Below are 19,483 nucleotides of genomic sequence, written 5' to 3' on the forward strand. Positions count from 1 at the left end.
AAGAAATAAAAAGAAAGAAAGAAATATATTTGAACCATCCCTGAAACGAGAGAAAAACATTTTTGGACAACTGAAGCAGGTACGGTACAAGGTCCTTTAACCGCAACTTGTCTGGAAAGTCGCGCTGTAAGTGGCAACTTTCTCTTGTTTTGAAGCTTTAATTTTTTTCGCACTGTGTTCCATACCACCAGAATTTTGTATTTTTTTATTCATTAAATATGTAATTAAAATGAAGTTAATTAATTAATTTGGATCACATTTATAGGTCTTTTTTTGGCAATTTATAGGTCTTCAACTTCCGAGCCCTAGGCATGACGAAATTGAGGAGGCCCCACCAACCTGCCTATATTCAGTGGTATCAAGTAGTGCCTTAAAATGAAAATAATTTAGGGGTAAAAAATTACCCCATACATAGGCTATGCAAACACTAGTCCTCAAGGGGTTAATTAATATACTGTGCCTTCAAAGAAAGAAGAAGAAAAGTAATGAGACAACACCGGAGTTTTCTTCATACAATTCTAAGTGTAGTAAACTGTACTTTCATTTCTTAATTATTACATATATCACATTTCTAAAAAGTTTTTGAATAAATATTCTTATAAAGTAATTAGACATCTGGACCCACAGCCTGGATAATCCTCTGTTAGGCTTGCGTTTGGCCATGCCTGGTTCTCTCTTTATCACATTCATCTAATCACCACTCATCATTGCTGTCATAATTAGCCAAAAATGGGTGAAAAGTAAAGTACAGGGTGTCCATAAATTCTCTTTACAACTTTCCACATGTATTTTGGACACCCTGTACTATGTCAGTTCATGGTGTTTGCTGTATAATAAACTGTAATTACCGAAGTTTTAATTGGCATTGCCGTTGTTTGTTTCAGGTGCCCCATTTACGTAGCAGACTGTGTCATGAAAATGTGCTCCCCGTAAGGGAAAATGCTTGGTTCATCGAAACAACCTCTGATACAACGCAACGACATTTGAGGATTAAGTATGAGAAAACCCAGCCATCTTGTCCTCCTATCCACCAATGTCAGCAGAAATTTATGGTGACATAGAACGTATTCATAATTTATGAACGACAAGAAGGCAATTCGTTCTGCTGCCGGAGAACTTATCAGTCCATGCTACACAAGGGGCTAAATTGATATTTATAGTGTGTACAGAGAAGGAGATCTTGAAATAGTAATGCAGGTGCAACTTTCGATTGGGCAATGTCATTGCAGAGTATTGGAGAGTGAGAGACATTGACCAGGAGGAAGTTGTGTCTGACGGGTGGTGGCATTTGAGAAGTGAGCAGAGAAGGTGGTGCCAGGATAGGAGAGAGGGATCTTCTTCTTGTCCGCATGGTCACGGTGTTAAAATAAAAGAAATTACCTGACTACCAATAAGGTAATTGAACTTGATGGTAGATGCTGCTCTTTACCACTTTCTCTCTCACTCTCTCACTCACTCACTCACTCACTCTCTCTCTCTCACTCTCACTCACTCACTCACTCAACGCATAATGCAAAACGATCCCATTCTAAACGTCGAGCAAGAGTTAGCCCATCATGGAAGTTCACTTAACACATCTACAAGAACAGAGACAGAGAGAGCTTCAACATAATTCAAGGTTTCTGGGTGACCACTATGATCTGGATTAGGGTACTTCCAGATCCGGATCCATTTTGCCATCCCACATGCGCTTCTTTGGAAAGTAAGAATGTGCTTATAACATATTGTTACCTGCTAATATATATATATATATTATATATATATATTATTTCATGCTCGTGCGCGATTTGTAATTAATTAATACACTTACTAGGGAGGTCTAAGTCTCCCCCTCCGATTTCCATGAAACTTGGCATTTGTATAGAGCCCCCCCCTCAAATGTCAAGATGAGGAGAAATTGAAGTGGGATCTGACCCTGAAACCACGTAAATATGGTATAGGAAGAAACAGGGGGCATAGGGCCTCTCTATACACCTGTCAAATTTCATGGGAATCGGAGGGGGACACAGGGGTCAGATCCTTACTTCAATTTGTCCTCATCTTGACATTTGAGGGGGTTTTGCCCCCTAAAACAGTTTTTAGCTGAAACAAAAAAAAAAAAACACGTAATTCTTCCTTCGGGTCCCTCTATACACCTGCCACGTTTCATGGAAATCGGAGGGGAACACAGGGGTCAGATACCCACTTCAATTTGTCCTCATCTTGACATTTGAGAGGAGATTGCCCCCTAGAACAAATTTTTTGCCGAAACCAAAAAAAAACACGTATTTCTTCATTTGGGCCCGTTTATACACACACCTGCCAAGTTTCATGGAAATCGGAGGGGGGGACAGGGGTCAAATCCCCACTTCAATTTGTCCTCATCTTGACAATTGAGTGGGTTTCGCCCTGTAAAACAGTTTTTTAGCTGAAACAAAAAAAAAACACGTATTTCTTCATTTGGGCCCCACTATACACCTGCCAAGTTTTATGGAAATCTGAAGGGGACACATAAGTCAAATGCCCACTTAAATTTGTCCTCATATTGACATTTGAGGGGGGGGGGTTGCCCCCTAAAACAGTTTTTTAGCCGAAACAAAAAAAACACGTATTTCTTCATTTGGGCCCGTTTATACACACACCTGCCAATTATCATGGAAATCGGAGGGGGGACACAGGGGTCCGATCCTCACTTCAATTTGTCCTCATCTTGACATTTGAGGGGGTTTTGCCCCCTAAAACCATTTTTTAGCTTAAACAAAAAAACATGTATTTCTTCCATGGGGCCCCACTATACATCTGCCAAGTTTCATGGAAATCGGAGGGACACAGGGGTCAGATCCTCACTTCAATTTGTCCTCATCTTGACATTTGAGGGGGTTTTGCCCCCTAAAACAGTTTTTTAGCCGAAACAAAAAAACACGTAATTCTTGGGCCCCACTATACTGCAAGTTTCATGGAAATCGGAGGGGGACACTTTGATAACCTCCCTTGTTAGTCTTACACTTTGTAATTATTTAACACTGCATATATTATAATGTTTTATTTTAATTTGTAAAACTGTAACTGTAGAACAATTGTATAATTTTTGTATAACATTTCTATCTTGTTATATGTGTTAAGGTTTCATCCTGGAATGGAATGTCTCACATTTATGTGTGTTTTCATTTCCAATATATTCGAATGAATACATATTCGTTTCAATGGCATTTACAAAATCACCTCGGACATTTGTGCACGAGTGCGTAGCAAAGTATTTTAGGAACATCACTTGAAAAAAATTCTTGTAGGACTAACGAAAAATTTCTTTGTAATCGAAGATCATAATACCTTTTAAGGTGTGGTAATATTATAATGGGATTGAGATACGAAACTCTCGGATCCGGATCCAGATCCGGAACTCTCAGATCCAGATCCAGATCCGAAACTTTCAGACCCGGATCTGGATCCAGATCCGAAACTTTCAGACACGGATCCGGATCCGGATCCGTTTGACCATCCCTAATCTGGATCCATCATGGAACCAGTCACCATAAATTTCTGGTGCTAATTGTGGATATTAGGACAAGATTGCAGGGTTTTCTCAATAGTTCTGAAATTTAATTGCATGTGTGTATCGGAGTTTTTTGTGATGAACCATCGCACTGTGCGTTCTCTCTCATTTTCATACCATACAGCCTGCAACGTCAGTGGGGCACCTGAAACAAACAATGGCAATGTCAATAAAAACTTTGATATTTACAGTTCATTACACAACAAAGACCATTAACTGACAAAGTACAGACTTGTAATACGTGTGGAAAGTTGTAAAGAGAATTTGTGGACACCCTGTATAATGCATTGCATTTTTGTGATCAATATTGGTGCAGATTTTGAAGGGCAAAGTGACTTTTCAAACAACACACATTACTTGATAAAACCATCTGCAGAGATAACAAAACTGATGATATTTTTTTTTTCTGTTCAGATAATGTTACCTAATCCTGTTATCTGTTTGTAAGATAATTTCAGAATATAGTGTGCAACAAGGGCTAAAGACAAGAGAACATAATTTGGAAGGAAAGTTGAAATTACACACAAACAGGATTAAAATCTATTTCATGGAGTTTGTTTATTTAAATGAGAGGTATGTATTATTTTACTCTATGTAACATAATTTTTTGGAATTAATAGGCCTACCAAATAACAGATCATCACAACACAACCCAACAAGTTAAGTTTCAAGTTTGATTCTTGATTCTGCCTCCCCCCAAAGTTAAGTTCCAAGTTTGATTCTGCCCCCCAAAAGTTAGGTCCCAAGTTACGCCCATGCAACTATACATGTAGTTATGTACAATGTACAATATGTATCGTATTTACTCATGTAATGCACATTTCTTCTGAAATCTTTGCCCCCTAAAACTGTGGTGCGTATTATGCATGTAATAATTCAGACAGCCAACATAAAACCGTATAGGATCATTCCATGATTTTGTAACAATTGCATTGATTTTTCATGTTCACGGAACATTATCATGTTATATATCGTTGTAAAGCTTAAATTCTGCAGTTTCTGAATATGGCAACAGTATTCCATTCAAGATAGCGACACTAGTGTGCAATGCAATTGAAATAAACTCATCACAAAATGAAGGAACATTCTGATTTTTATGGTACTTTGGATCAAAGAAAAGATAAGGAAAAAGATAACAATAATTAAAATGTATTATTGGCCATATATGGAGTGTGTAAATGCCTTAATGAAATAAATTTTGTGCTAACTGCTAGTTTGGGGGTTTTGAATGTGCCTCTTATAAATGTTATGTTATTCATGGAAAAAGTATATATTTTAAAGTTTTTTTTTTTTTGAAAAAGTAAAGAGGAAATGAGCAAAACCACATATAAAAGTTTCAAGGTCATTTTACACGATTTTTCACTTTGTACTGTAATAAATAAGGTGGTTAAAGAGTGAAAGCTTTGTGATGCTAAACACAATAGAGGGATATGGGGAGGTGGCATGGGTTGGTGACTTACTGTTTACACAAGAGGATATTCTCCTCTTGGTCCACATAGCAACGAGTGACTTATTGAATACTGTTTGACAGCGATCGGAGAGCTCCAGTTGGCAAAGTGCCAAGAAAAAGTGGAGGGTCTTGAGGGGACAGCAGGTGGGAGAACGCCATTCGCGGTTGCACATTGAACAGTGTCACCAATCTGCGAGGATGCTTATCCACCAGAACGTAACTAACGAAAACTGAGGGACATGCACAAAAGTAAAGGATTGTGACAAGAACTCCGCACAAACCCACTACACACACGAACAAACTTCACGTCTTTCCACGTTTTGTTGCAAACATGTTGCCCCACGGCCAGAGCACTTCCAATATCTTATGTGTCAATATTCTCCGGTTGGCAACACTTGCGCTTCAGAGAAGCGGGCTCCGCGAACTCCCCCAATTTACGAATGGACTCTGCTACTTCGGTCATGCGCAGAAAACTAGAGAGCTCTCTGGTCTGATCTCAGTAGGTAGGATGTCATTCACGTTTGATCGGCATAGCAACAACTTTATGACCTACAACTAAGATATCCATTTCTTGATCCTGGATTATACTGTGCATTATATAGGAGATACAATTTTCTGTCAATTTTCCCCTTCAAAAACGAAGGTGTGCATTATACACTTGTAAATACGGTAATTTGGTGTATTAAAAGATATATAAAATGTCAACTTAATTCAACAAACTATTCCATTTGTTTGTACATGCCAATAATCTAACTATTCTACAGATATTCAAATATCTGTTTATTGCTTGGAACCTACTGCAGCTAGATCAATTTTGTAGACTTAACAATCTTATTGAAAGTCAATGGGGTGATTACAACCTGGATGTGTCCATGCATGTACAATGGATTTTTTTATAGTGTATCTTTATCGATCTGTCCATCTGTTTGTCGATGGGATTCAAAAGATTGACAACCAAATTGGATAATAATACATGTAATTTAACGATAAAATTTGAATCTTATTAATAGACCTATTCATCTTAATAAAAATTATTATTAATACGAGACACTTGGTTAACATGTGAGGACCCCTCCCATAATATATTTTTAGATACCTTTCTGGTTCAGAAACATTTGTATGGTTGCTGCCAGGTAACAAAGCTATCATCAACATATATGTAGAAAGCCACAGGCTTCAAATTGATTGATTGATTTGGTGCTTTAAGTCCACTTTATGCACAGTAAGGCTAATCGGGACTGGACCTACAGTTTAAAGTGGAATTCGAACCATCGGGTATTGAACCAGGACCCCTTGATTACAAGGCAACGACACCACCACTGTGCCATCGGCGAGGCCCTGGTTTCAAATTGAGCAGGCCAAATGGTTTATGCAAAGTTTTCCATGAAGAAGTGGGCTTTACCTGACGAGAGTGACGATTCCATCATCATTACATTAGTTTGTTAATACTGTCTTTTATAGCAGGTGCAGATCGGCATTAAGGTGTACTTGAAGATATATTTCAAGTAACAGCACTACATTAAAGTCAACCAAAAGGTCTTAGGTTCTGCAAAGTCTTGATGTATTCTGTGGAGTTTGTCAGTTGATATACACATTCAATGTGAGCCATTGTTTATTTTCTCCTACAGATTGTTTGCCAATTGTTGAACTTAGAATGAAATCTGCTTTTCTAGTCATTGTCTATATGTTTGCTGCTAATGCTGAAGACTTACAAAGGACTTTTACAAAAAATCCCAACACAACCAATGGAAATCTGATGTAAGTGTCTAAGGATAACCAAAGTTTGAGTACTAATGTGTCTTTTATATGTTTAATTATGAAATAAAATCATCGACATTAGACTTTCAGACGGTTTATGTAAACTAATAGTAACTAATTATTTGAAACAAACTTACTGGATATTCTATATTGAAAGGTGTAAAAAAAATGTAAACTATCATTCTTGTTATTTTCAGTAACTGAAAATCTCATTTTGTCCTTAAAATTGTGTTTTTGTTCATCATTTCCTTTGAATATGTAAATACAGGGTTAGGTATGAAAATCTGGCCTGCCTCATCTTTCCATACGTTCTCACTTACTTGTTCTGAAACTACTCTTTTTATAACACTCAGGCATTGCACTCCCCTCCCCATCCAACCACATCACCACTCCCTCCCCACCATCTCTGTGCTTGCTGCTGTTATCAAGGCAATTGTTTTCAGCATTGTGAATGAGCAAGTGTGCTGAAAACATGCCATATTCAATACCAGAGCAAGTAGCATATTGGAGGCATACATACAAACCGGCTCTATCCAGGAAACAGGAATTATTCAGACAGTTTTCTCATCGTCCGGTTCCAGTGTAAAGCACCTTTCAAGATTTGATGAGGAAATTGCACGTGACAGGATCCATTAAAAATGTGCCAAAGAAGAGAGAACTTTCTATCTGAACACTCAATTAATGGCACAAATTAATGAAGTCATAAAAAGGAGTCCTTGGAAGTTCACAACCAAACTAGCTGAACACGTTCATGTGAGGACCTCCCTGATAACATACTGGCAACATCATCGGCTTGTAACCAAGGGTTCTGGGTTCAATACCTGGAGGAGGCACAGTGGTCCAGTCGCGATTAACCTTTCTGTGCATAAAGTGGACTTAAACAACACTTCAATAGGTACACACGAGTAGATCTTGCAGACATGTATTGAAGGCTATGAAATTCAAACTGTATCAGTGACAGTTGTGCAACACTTGAAAGAGCCCAACATGGATAAATATACCAGTGATTGTTGAATATGGTTCTATAGGGACACTTGCACGTTGATGTTTTTCATGGTATAGTTTCATCTATCGAGTTATGTAAATTCCCAGAAGAGCAAGTCTTGGGCAACCAAAAATTCTCATGACTTGCACAAGCAACCCTTGGACAATCAAAAGATTGGTGTGTGTGTGTGCTTTTGTCTTTACCACATGCATTATCAACCCAATTTTCTTTCACTCCACTCAACACAGGTATCTAGGTGGCCATTTTAGAAGATTTTTTTCCTCAGCTGACAGAATGTGAGCACAAGTACTGCTTCTTCCAGCAGGATGGGCTGACTAGCTTCATGTCTGAGAGGCCATGTTCACGAGATATTTACTGCTGAGCGGACAATGAGAAAAGGGTTGTGGCTGTTGCAGTTACCAGACAAGCATATTACCAGGAATAATATCTTCAGTACTATGGAATTGACACATGCATACATGAATCTACTAAGACACACATAAAAGTGTTTGGCTGCTGTTGGAGGAAATTTCTAGCATTTATTGTGAAGCTTAGTACTGACATTTAATTACTTTTAGTTCTCATTATATCACATTCATTTAGGGAAAATGTAGTTTCAGATCAAGTGAGATGAGGTGAGACAGTTTTCCATGCCCAACTCTGTACAAAGTATGTTATATTCTTTTTCATATATCACATTCTAATTCATGAGCACATTAGGAAAGGGGGTGAAGATTTATTTATTGATAGAGCCCAATTATAGTGCTCTAATTACATAATACAATAGATTCACTGCAGTGTTCCAGTAATAGTATTTTTAAGATTGTATAAACTCATTGCGAAAATATCACTTGTGTTATTTACACTTGAAATTGTGTCGAAAGACTTGCACTCTCTCCACACCAGAGAGGTAGAAAGAACTGACGTTCTCTCTCTCTCGCAACGAATGATTTTATGCTTGGGGCGTGTTTTGGAAACAGGAACATTAAATGTTACTGCTGATAACATGTTGGAATGGTCTATTAATTACTTTATACAGAAAGAGCCGGTCACTTACTTGTTGCCTGTGTGCTAGTTTGCTGAAGTTGTTCTCGGAAAGTAGATTATCGTATGAATCGAATGTTGCATATTCTCCACGGTGATTTTCTCCACAATAGCTAAACTAGTAATACATTTTCAATTGCCAAATGGCAATGAATCAAATGTTGGTTATTTTTTAATTCTGATAAAAGTTTTTACTAATATATACTTCAGGACCTTCTCATCATCAGTTGATGATACCTATGATTATAACAGCTATGCAGACAAATTCTTGCGTGAACTCTCTTACCACGTGTCTGAATTCGATCTTCGAGATGGGTTTGGCCACTTCACTGCAGAGGTATGTCGAGTGCACTCTTGCACACAAAGGAAATATTTTTCATAATTCTCTTTCTTCAAAAATGGTTCATAGGTTCTAAAATTCCTTTTTATAGCTCAATCTGAATATGTTATGTAGTAAAGATTAGATTGATTATATTTTCATCCCTGAAGCACATGCTTGCACATACATGTTGTTACAGTGGAATTATTCGAACATTACCATGAAATACTGCAGCATGTCCAGATATTATTCACCCCATAAATGTTGTTCAAGGTCATTAGTATTAACATGGAGAATGTCTCAAAAAATTTCTTCCATTTACTTGGAAGACACTTGGTACCATCATGCATTTGCAGCAAAACAATAAAAGGGTGAAAAATTGCAATTGCAGAAAAAGACAATGTGTGCATTTTGGTTGTGAGAAACAAGATCTCCTGACGCCCCTAGATTTTTTTTATGCGGAATTACGTGAAAAACATCGTCTACAGAAAAAACGTTACGGACTTGGTGGACTTTCACTGCAGGGTCGATAAGGCTGTGGCTTCAATAACCGTGGATGTGATCTGCAAAATGTGGAATTAAGTCATCAATAGACTTGATATTGTGAAAGCCACTCAGGATGCCCATGTAGAGGTTTATTAATAATGAGAAGTATGTTCACTCAAAATTCTTTGAGCCAATGAATGTAATGACATGTTTGTTTCTGAGAAACTTTATACAGTAAAGATATTTTGATCTGTTATGGGGTGAATAATTTATGGACATCCTGTGTAATAAAATGGAAATTATACCTTAACCTATTACAGTCATTAGTTATGGAAATACTTTGATGGGTTTTGTGCAAGGAGATTTAAATTTGTGGATTGATCTGTTTTATCGATCTTGTATACATACACACAGTCACAATGCTTTTTTTTTTCGGCAAGTTGAAAGGTTCAGTTACTGTTCAAGTTGGTTTGTTATTGTGTTCGTTATAAGAACTGCTCAAAATATTATGGTATGTTCATAAATGGGTCAGTCCATGTCAAGTGGCCTAAGGGTCCCTGCTTGACCATCTTAAATTTTGACAAAACTTCATATGCATCCCCAGTGTGAGAATTAAGCTTTTTGATTTTGGGGGGAAGGGATGCCCCACTCAGTGTCGTATTTGTGATTTCATTTCTGGGGGGGGGTAGTTTTTTCTATTTTTTGGTATGGAAATTTGCACATGTTACCAGTCACTAAACTCTACTATTACCTTCAGTACTAAGTACCTAGGACAATTTCATGATAACATTTACACGTAATTTAGAAACATTTAGTATATTTATGTTCTCAGAAAACCCAAACCCTTGCACAAAAAGAGCTATTGAACTATTAACACCAAGAAAACTTGACAAAATATACAGAGTGTTCATAAAGTTGCAGTACCATTCTGAGCTATGTTCTTTTGTAATGGTACAGGGACTTTATGAACACCCTGTATATTGTGCATTCAACTCCATGGCTGCATGTGACGAGAAATGTGACGAAGTCAGCTCTTGCAATGGCGGTAGGCTTTCAAGTAGTTTATTTAGCAATAGACAGAGCAACAGCGTTACTCTGAGAGCCTTTTGTAAAACCTTTGCACCTAACAACAATAAACAAATTCAACAATGAGTTATTTAAAGATAGAACTTCAGATGCAAAGAAGGATGCAATTGTTTTCAAGGTTAATTAACTGTTTTCGGGAATGATTTTTCAGTGATAGTTTTTTTGGTGGGGATAAAAACATCCATGGCAGGGATAAGAAATACTTATGCATCCCACTGTACCATGATCACTTTCATCACATTCCCCGTCATCATTGCAATCAGCCCAAAGAGAAAGAACAGGGAACTAGAATAAATAAAAAACAAAAATGCAATCCAGGGTTCATAATGTTGAAAATGATGTAGGTAGTGGCAAGATGATTTATGCAAAATGTATCAAAAATATTTTCCTCCACATTTTCTCCTTCGTACGAACGCTATTTACAATTTAAAATATTTATTTTTACAGGTAAGCAATGGAGACACAATTGTGGGCTACATGTTGTCAGATGGAATTATGGGTGTTTCTGATTTTACCAGGCTGGGTGATGTTACTTATTGGCAATATAATGACAAATGTGGCATCGTACGATTTCGACGTAGAAATGGGAAGTTCTCAGGTTTGTAAGAATTTCTAATTAGGAGGGTAAATATGTCAAAATATATGGTTGGTTTAACAGCATTGAAAGTTATATTGCTAAATAACAGAAGGGATAAATGCTAAATTTACATGCTACTCAACTAGACCTGAACCTACATAACTTCAGAAAAAAAGCAAGTGGTTTGCTATACCAAGTTCTCTACCAGTCTTAGAAAGTTAAGAAAGTCAAGAAATTATAATGGTGGTCAACAATTTTTGCTATTTTTTACATTCTAGTGAATTTACATTGTTATGTACAAGGTGGTTATAATTAAAGTGACGGTGTTCAGAGTGGTACAGCACGGGCTGTAATGAGAGTAGCAGTCTGAAACTTCGTAGATATGCTAATGAAGCAATGCGCTCGCGAATTATGCAAAAAAAAAAATTAGTTCCAATTCTCGCCACCAGGGTAAAAAATGGCGCTGTAAGCAGTCAAAACGTGGTATAGTTACAGGAAAAACACTATAAATCGCAGAAAACAATGCTCTTTGTAATAAAATATCGCTACAATTTCACTATTCGAATTACATGAACATTACTAAAGGAAAAAGCAACAAGCGTCACCAATGACAACCAGGGAGCTCACACAATGGTTAGGCAATGTCACCGACTTTGACGTCAGAGTTACGGAAAATTCCGCGTTTCGACTGCTTACAGCGCCATTTTTTACCCTGGTGGCGAGAATTGGAACTATTTTTTTTTTTTTTTTTTTTTTTTTTTTTTCATAATTCGCGAGCGCATTGCTTCATTAGCATATCTACGAAGTTTCAGACTGCTACTCTCATTACAGCCCGTGCTGTACCACTCTGAACACCGTCACTTTAATTATAACCACCTGGTACCTGTACTAGAATTTGTTAAAATTGAATATTTGAAAATCTAAAGGATGAAGTCTGAAGCATTAATTTTTACATGCATTAATAATTATTATAATTAAAGCAAGTCTAAATTTCTTGTTAAAGTACAACTTTAGTTTTCCCTTGTGGAAGAGGTTTTTCATTAAATGAAATTATCAATTTTTTAAATTGCAACAATACCTACAGTCCGGCAGAATTAACTTGAGACAAATGGCTGCCGGCGCCGCTACAGGAGTACCAACCTACAGCGAACGCTTGACTCTCATGCAAATCACGGGCAATCAGCTGACAACGGAAGATTTGAAAAATAATTACATTGTGTAACGGAAATATCACTGTATTAAGAGGACATGCTAAGAAAGTTATAAGCATTATAAGTATTCTATCTTACACAATAAATGGATAAACAGTTTATTCTTTACCTTTATTCCGTAATTTGAAAACACCGAGGCTCTATGCTAGTCCTTTCAACAGTTGGTAACATTTCACGCGCCCGAACATTAGAGTTTCCGTTGGCCCGTTACAGCGGGAATTCCCCCGCTCTAGCCAATTCGAGCTCAGTTGCATCACTCACAGAGTGGACATTTCTCTCAAGTTAATTCTGCGGGACTGTAAGTAGGGGGCATTAAATAAATGTTAAGAAAAAGGGGGAAAAAATGTCAAGAAAAAGGAAATAAAAGTTTAAAAAAAAAAGTCAAGAATTTTAGATTTGTTATTTTTGTAGACAACTTTTTTATGCAGTATGTATACACATATGGTCCTAAATATTGCACATATTGATTTTCATGTCTGAACTATTGTGAGTGTTTGTATTCTTGACAACTGTATGGATGGTGGTGTGTCTGATTGGTAACCCCCCTCCCTACCCACTCACACACACTTGTTCCCTGTAGTGCCGCTTGTTTGTTGCTGGCTTGATGGTATTCCCATTTAATCTGTATCTAGTACAGAAAATTTATTAAATTTTTCATTTGGGTTAGTTTACGTGTAAGAACAAACATTTGAACACTGCCTTGGGCTCAACAGATCAGCCGGATTCAAAACAAATTACAATAATCACATCCCCACAGCTCACAGAGCGAAGTCCTCTTGAATTGAAAATTTCCATTACCTGGAAATTTTTTAAATATATTTAAAAATCGCCTTCGCAGAAACAATTACCAATGAGCTACAAACAATCGTGGATCCATGGGGAGGGCGATAGGGGCAATTGCCCCTCCCAACTACCAGTTTTCTAAATATATTATTACACCTAATATTTTCCAAGACTCAGCTGTTTTGTCTTTTATTGCCTACTTTATGAGTCGTGAGATTTTTTTTAAAAGTTTTTGCTAATGATAGGCTAATCGGGACTGGGCCAACAGTTTAAATTTAGATCTGAACTGGAGCCCACTCCAGAGAATGTGTTGTTATTTTTTGTTTATTCATTTCACTTCGTTTAGTTTACCATGACAATGGGAGTAATTATGATAATAATGACATAAAATAACAGCAATGTATTCCAGCCCTGGACTAAAAAAAAAAAAACAAAAAAACCCTCTTAATTTCGAGAACATAGTGTAGTTGGTTCCTGTTAGAAGAACCATATATTGTTTGTATAGTGCAGGTTACAATTGACCAGACTGAAATTCGCTCCTCTCAACTGTAACTTCCGGATCTACCACTGGCTACAAAGTTTCATGTTTTATTGATGTCTGGGTTGAAATGTTTATTAATTAAAATTTTAATATGTAATACTGTTAAGTTCATTTACATGTATTTTTGTTTATTTAGACAGATAATACCTAATTCTAATTTCATAAACAATATGGTTTGCTGAAACAATAAATTGAATGCAGTTGTATCTATATACCTATAGAATGTGTAACAGGACAATGTGGAATATTCATTGATAATTTGATTGATTGATTTGGTGTTTTAAGTCCAGTTTGTGCATAGTAAGGCTAATTGGGACTGGACCGATTAAAGTGGGATCCGAATCACCTCTACCGGGTATCGAACCCGGGACCCCTTGATTAAAAGGTGACACTCACCATCGGGGAGGCCCCATTGATAATTTTAAAAAGATGGATTGATTTGATGCTTTAAGTTCACTTTGTGCACAGAATGGCAAACGGGACTGGACCTACAGTTTAAAGTGGGATGCGAAGCACTCTGCGCCTCCACCGGATATCAAAATCTGGACCAATTTGAAAAAGAATAGCACCCTCCCCCCCCCTTACACATTTCCCTGACTTTGAGCACTGAGTGGAGGATATAAGTTGACCTTGGTTCACCTACATTGAGGAAACAGACTATAAGCATGAGAATACCACAAACTAGATGAAATTGTTTCTTCTGCTACAGAAAAGTCCTTTTGTTTTTCAGATAAAATATTTCTTCAATCTTCTTATTGATGACAACCCATATAATCACTATGGGAAAGTAGCTGCTGGTGTTGGAAGTAATACAATACACATGCAACTCCAGATTGATTACGATCGCCATGACTGGTATGCTTTTGGAGCAACATTTGAACAATTCCAGTAAGTTGAATTTTCTAGTCTTTTGTTATAATTCTCACTTCCCACAGGAATTTCTTTGTATTCTTGCATTTCATTAGACACTTTTAAAGTACCCAGAGAATTTTGTAAGAGAGATAACTCATATTTCCCAATAGGTTGTTACAGAGTAACAAATTTCTTTAGGGAAAAAATTTGTAGATGCAAGATGAAAGTTTATTCAGACTGGTTTACGGTTTACGGGGGTCTTCCATACAAAAAGGAACATTTTGGTGTAAAACACAAACCACAAATAATGTAGAAATTTTCAGCAACAAATGCAGGCTCGACCAGGACTCGAAACTGGACCTCTGGCACACCGTGCCGATGATCTACTGCTGAGCTACTGAGCCAGCCTGGCCTCGCCTGATTTTTCTCTGTTGCTGTTTTTCCTTGTGTGTAATCATCTCTGACAGTGTTACCGCAATGGGATCTGTTGCCTTTGAAACACTGTTGACTTCAATATTGCCTGGTTCCTCCCAGCGTAGAGATGTTAATTCTTGAAGATTAGGCGCATACAGGAGATGTACTACGTAGAAATTTTCAGCATAAAATGCATGCTCGACCAGGACTCAAGCCCGGGTCTCTGGCATGCTGTTGCTTTACCAATGAGCTACCGAGCTGGCCTGGCCTCACCTGATTTTTCACTGTCGCTGCTTTACTTGTGTATATCCTACCGCAACTGGATCTACGTAGTACATCTCCTATGTGTGGGTAATCTTCAAGAAAAACAAATAATGTGTGCAAAGAAAATTATGGTTCGGAAACTACATACCTTACTCTACTTTTCCATATATTCGCCATACCCATTCAAGCACTTTTCATAACTTGATACCAGTTTGTTGATACCGTCATTGTACTTGGTTGCCGCCATGCATGGGGCAGATTTGAACATATTACAGATGTGTAATGCATTTAACTTTCAAATGTGATCCAGTCTCCCCTAGTTTGTTACTTTGTCTTCTTACTCTTCACAGGGTTACTGATGGTAATGTTACTTGGTCATCATCATCATCATCTCTGAATGTGGAAAATGAACTCCTGCAAGCTGCAGAGACAGCCCTTGAGGAGAGCCATGCCTACGTACTTAAGGGCTTCACGGATCAGGCAGATGCCGCCTTTTCTGACACAACCTTCCTTCCTTCCCCTTTCCCTAAATAAGTGAATAATGGGCTGGCAAATTAGCAAAAAGAAAACTAATTTCTGACATTTAGATAATTTAATAAAACAAACATTTAATGACATAGTTGAGATTTTGTTTCTGAAAGTAAGTAGTAAGTACACAAGTATACCACGTTTGTTTCAACCTGTCCCTTTTCCCACGCTAGGGAGCGCTCGACAGTTTCGGTGCCAATGAGAAACTAGGAAAAAATCGTATGCTGGGCAGCGAGGAGCGAATGGAAGCCAGAAGAGAGGCGCTTACGTAGACGCTGTTGCGATGCTGCGTATTTTAATTGGCTGCCTGGCTTTGACTTTCCCCAGCATCGAGAAAAGCCAGGGAGCAACTAGCGCGGGAACCGGGACAGGTTGTAACAAACGCGGTATAAAAGAGGAAACACTCACCAGACACAGGAAAAAAAATCAAATTTTCGCAGCTGCAAGCTGCATCTTCAGATGTAGAAACAAAGCGTGGGAATTGAATTACATAGTGTGGCCTACAGTGTTGCCAGGTCCAGAAAGAAGTTGTAGAGTGCCAAAAAAACATGATACTCTTCCTGGGTCGCGAAATATCGAACTTTTTCTTTTTGTGTGGTAAGTGTTTACTCTCTCCTCCTCCATTTGTGTTTATCCGCCCTTCTGGCACCTTTTCTCATCCTATTCCTGTATATATATACAAATGATGAAGGAGACAGTAAACACTTACCACAGGAAAAAAAATACGTATTTCGTGACCTAGGTCACATTGTCATCGGAGAAGAAAGATGCACCCTCTCCCCCGATAGAATTATCAAGCCCACAATTAAGCAAAATACTTGTTTACCGTTGTATAATTTTAATATTATTTCCTCAGAACTTCCATAAAACTAAGGATTATATTTGATTAAATACATAGTTTTATGCAATGCTAAGTATATGCAGAGCATTACAAAATATTCCTATTCCACTACTACTATTTACATAGTTATAAGCTTATTACCCTTGGAATATTCTTGCAAAATGTATTCAGAAATAGATGGTACAGTCATGGGCATGTCTTAGCGGTAGCGACTTAATTTAACGACAATGGTGTCATAACCCAGAAGTGTCCATGACCGTACAACTTTGACATGAACAAAGCAAAAATGCATTTCCTGTACTTCTACGTACACCCACACACACATTATTTAAGTCATTGATTTATTTTTGTTCACAGAGGCATAAATGGTGAAATCACGTGGGCGAATGACCAAGATCCTATCCTTGAGGATGACCTTGCAGTTAACGTAATGACGCAGGCAATACAGAACAGATACTTCACAATTCAATTATAATTACGAGGCTTGTTTTGATGGTGCTATTGAGAAAGTTAATTGGCCAGACAGACCAAAAAGCTGGGGGCGTGGCTCTATTGCCCTTTGCCCCTTTTGTGCTAGTCTCAGCTTTACTGGCTATGCTTATTGTTTAATTACCTAACGTACTGATTATGTATTGGACAGAGGAGAAGGAAAGCCCTGAAAATGATACTGAGAGAAGATATAATCTGATGACTGAAGTGTAAGTTGCAATTTGTGTTGAGGGGAGAAGAAAATGTAGTGCCATACATATCTCTCTACTGCACTCTGCTGATAATTTGTATCTTAGAATTTTGTCAGAATTAAAATTATAAATTATTACATTGCAGTTTCTTTCTATGTCTTAGTGTGTTTAACTCATACCACTTGCAGGTGCTGAGTATTCTATAATCTATCCCCAGAATCTGTGCCATCCAAAGACAAGAGAACATTACAGTGGCGGTGATTTGGAGGGTGTTGGGGGCACTTGGCCCCCACATTTTCCCACTTGTCTTCCCTCGCAGTATGCTATGCTTTGTCTACCAAGATAAAGTAAACTGTCTGTGACCCCTCATTTTGGCATCCAATCACTGCAACTGCATGTATGTTTGTTTACGAGTAATCTTTTCTTTCTTTGTTTTCAAGATTTAAATAGAGTTTTACTCTCTACTGTTAGATTGCAAGTTTCTCATAATAAAATATTATTAACAATTTTTCCCAAATATTTCAATATCATCATTATTACATATTTAAAAACAAATTTCCTTTCTACAGTGGCCAAAAAATAAGTATACCAAAAATTGGCAATGTATACCGACTGTGTACAATGTTGCCAACTTTCTGTATATTTCTTTTCCGGCCATACAGTTAGATAGATTTACATTGCTGCCGCCATGGGACAGAAGAGACAACAATACAAAAATCTACAAAAAATCATCTAGGTGAAACATTTGGACATGGGCGTAACTTTGAAGGGAGTGGGGAAAAATTGAACAGTTTTCCATAAAAATTGCTTATAGTATTATTTGCTAAGCAACTGTTACATTTCAGAAATCACAAATATTACTCTTTATTATTTTGCTCGTCAGGTTTCTTGTTTAGGGGAATGCCCACTCATTTTTTTGCGAGTTAATTTTGCTGTCGGAAGGACTCCCCGGCTTCCCCCACGTTAAATTCACATCCTGATGTAGGGTTTCATCTCTTGTAATTAAAAATCCAATATATAGTACTCTTCGTTGTCATGATGCTACAAAGTTATATCCCTGTGCCTTCATTCAGATGTGGTTTGAGTCTATGTCCGAAAGACAGAGAGGAAAGGGGTGGATGGAGGATGATATCACGCATTGCAAAGTATCAAGTATGCTAGTCTGTCACTGAGAAAAGCATCGGTGAGTTACAGTATACCACGGACAACTCTCATATCAAGAATAAATCGAGGCACTGTTGGAAGGGTACAAGATATAGGAAGGTTTAATCCCATATTCGCAGGTGAAATGGAAAAAGGCTTAAGTGATCACTTGTTGGAAAACTGTGTGTGATAGTTGCCGATAAAATCAGCTTCCTATAAGGGTTATCTTACAGTTATATTTCCATTATTCTGGACACATGATTTAAGCGATTTGGAACGTTTGTCTGGTGAAAGTTATTTGCCAAGTTCCAGTGTTCAATTTCTGCATCTGGCTGGTCTCTTTTGCCTCACCTAGTGGGGCGATTGCGTCCACATGCAGACTTGATTTATTTCAATTTTTTTTAACAGAGAAGTTTTTTTTTTTTTATTTGAACTAGATTAAAATGTTCATAACTCTTCTACGTGTAACCTGTTAAAAGTTTGTTTCTTCTCAAATAAACGACGTGCACAATATGGCCTTTCTTTTCTTAGGGGTCTCACTTGCCCCACTCTCCGCTACTGTTTCTCCAAAATATTTTATTAAATAATTAGTGGAATGTTTCAATGGGTCTTGATTTGCAGAAGCATTATAATATATATTTTTATATTTATTTTTTCTTTTTAAATTTGCAAAGAATAATTGTTGTCTCTGAGCACCACACGTTCTCGATAGCAACAGTTATCCTCTAATACTCATTTTATGTCTTCACATGCCCCACCTCCTGAGATATTTTAATGTCAGTCACTGTGCACAGTCATAATTTCTTGAGTTTGTCAGTCATGATTCATCACTAGACACAGTGTGTGGTTCTGTGCCGACCTTCATGGGACATGGCAGAATGGTTACCACACAGTGCTACGACGCCAGGGGTCCTGGTTTTGAATCCTGGCCTGGGTATGGGGGGGGGGTGTTTGTAAGTATCCCTTCACAAATTTCATCACATCATCAC

At 37.6% G+C, this 19,483-nt stretch overlaps 1 protein-coding gene across 3 annotated transcripts; it reads left to right on the plus strand.

Annotated features, from left to right (window-relative positions):
- Positions 1–3,978: 3,978 nt before the first annotated feature.
- On the plus strand, positions 3,979–17,518 carry LOC146001487 (uncharacterized). 3 transcript variants are annotated; one of them, XR_014443578.1, is made up of 6 exons: positions 4,021–4,105; positions 8,980–9,106; positions 11,108–11,258; positions 14,503–14,660; positions 15,653–15,942; positions 17,029–17,518. XR_014443578.1 is itself a non-coding variant. In XM_083138858.1 (5 exons), the coding sequence occupies exons 1-5, from the start codon at positions 4,099–4,101 to the stop codon at positions 14,529–14,531; spliced, it is 444 nt and encodes a 147-aa protein (XP_082994984.1). In that variant the 5' UTR covers positions 3,979–4,098; the 3' UTR covers positions 14,532–14,655. The 3 variants fall into 3 exon arrangements, 2 of the variants coding, with proteins under 2 accessions (XP_082994984.1, XP_082994983.1); XM_083138858.1 differs by lacking the exons at positions 15,653–15,942; positions 17,029–17,518 and adding an exon at positions 6,611–6,740 and having other exon boundaries at positions 3,979–4,105; positions 14,503–14,655; XM_083138857.1 differs by having other exon boundaries at positions 15,653–17,518.
- Positions 17,519–19,483: the final 1,965 nt, after the last annotated feature.

Source organism: Lepisma saccharinum, chromosome 17 (genome assembly GCF_977018435.1).
Source record: "Lepisma saccharinum chromosome 17, izLepSacc3.1, whole genome shotgun sequence".
Classification (NCBI taxonomy): Eukaryota; Metazoa; Arthropoda; class Insecta; order Zygentoma; family Lepismatidae; genus Lepisma; species Lepisma saccharinum.

Coding starts and splice junctions, on each gene's coding strand:
- LOC146001487 (XM_083138857.1), top strand. CDS start 11,115: ATGGAGACACAATTGTGGGCTACATGTTGTCAGATGGAATTATGGGTG. Junction 11,259..14,502: donor TAGAAATGGGAAGTTCTCAG/GTTTGTAAGAAT, acceptor TTTGTTTTTCAG/ATAAAATATTTCTTCAATCT. Junction 14,661..15,652: donor GCAACATTTGAACAATTCCA/GTAAGTTGAATT, acceptor TACTCTTCACAG/GGTTACTGATGGTAATGTTA.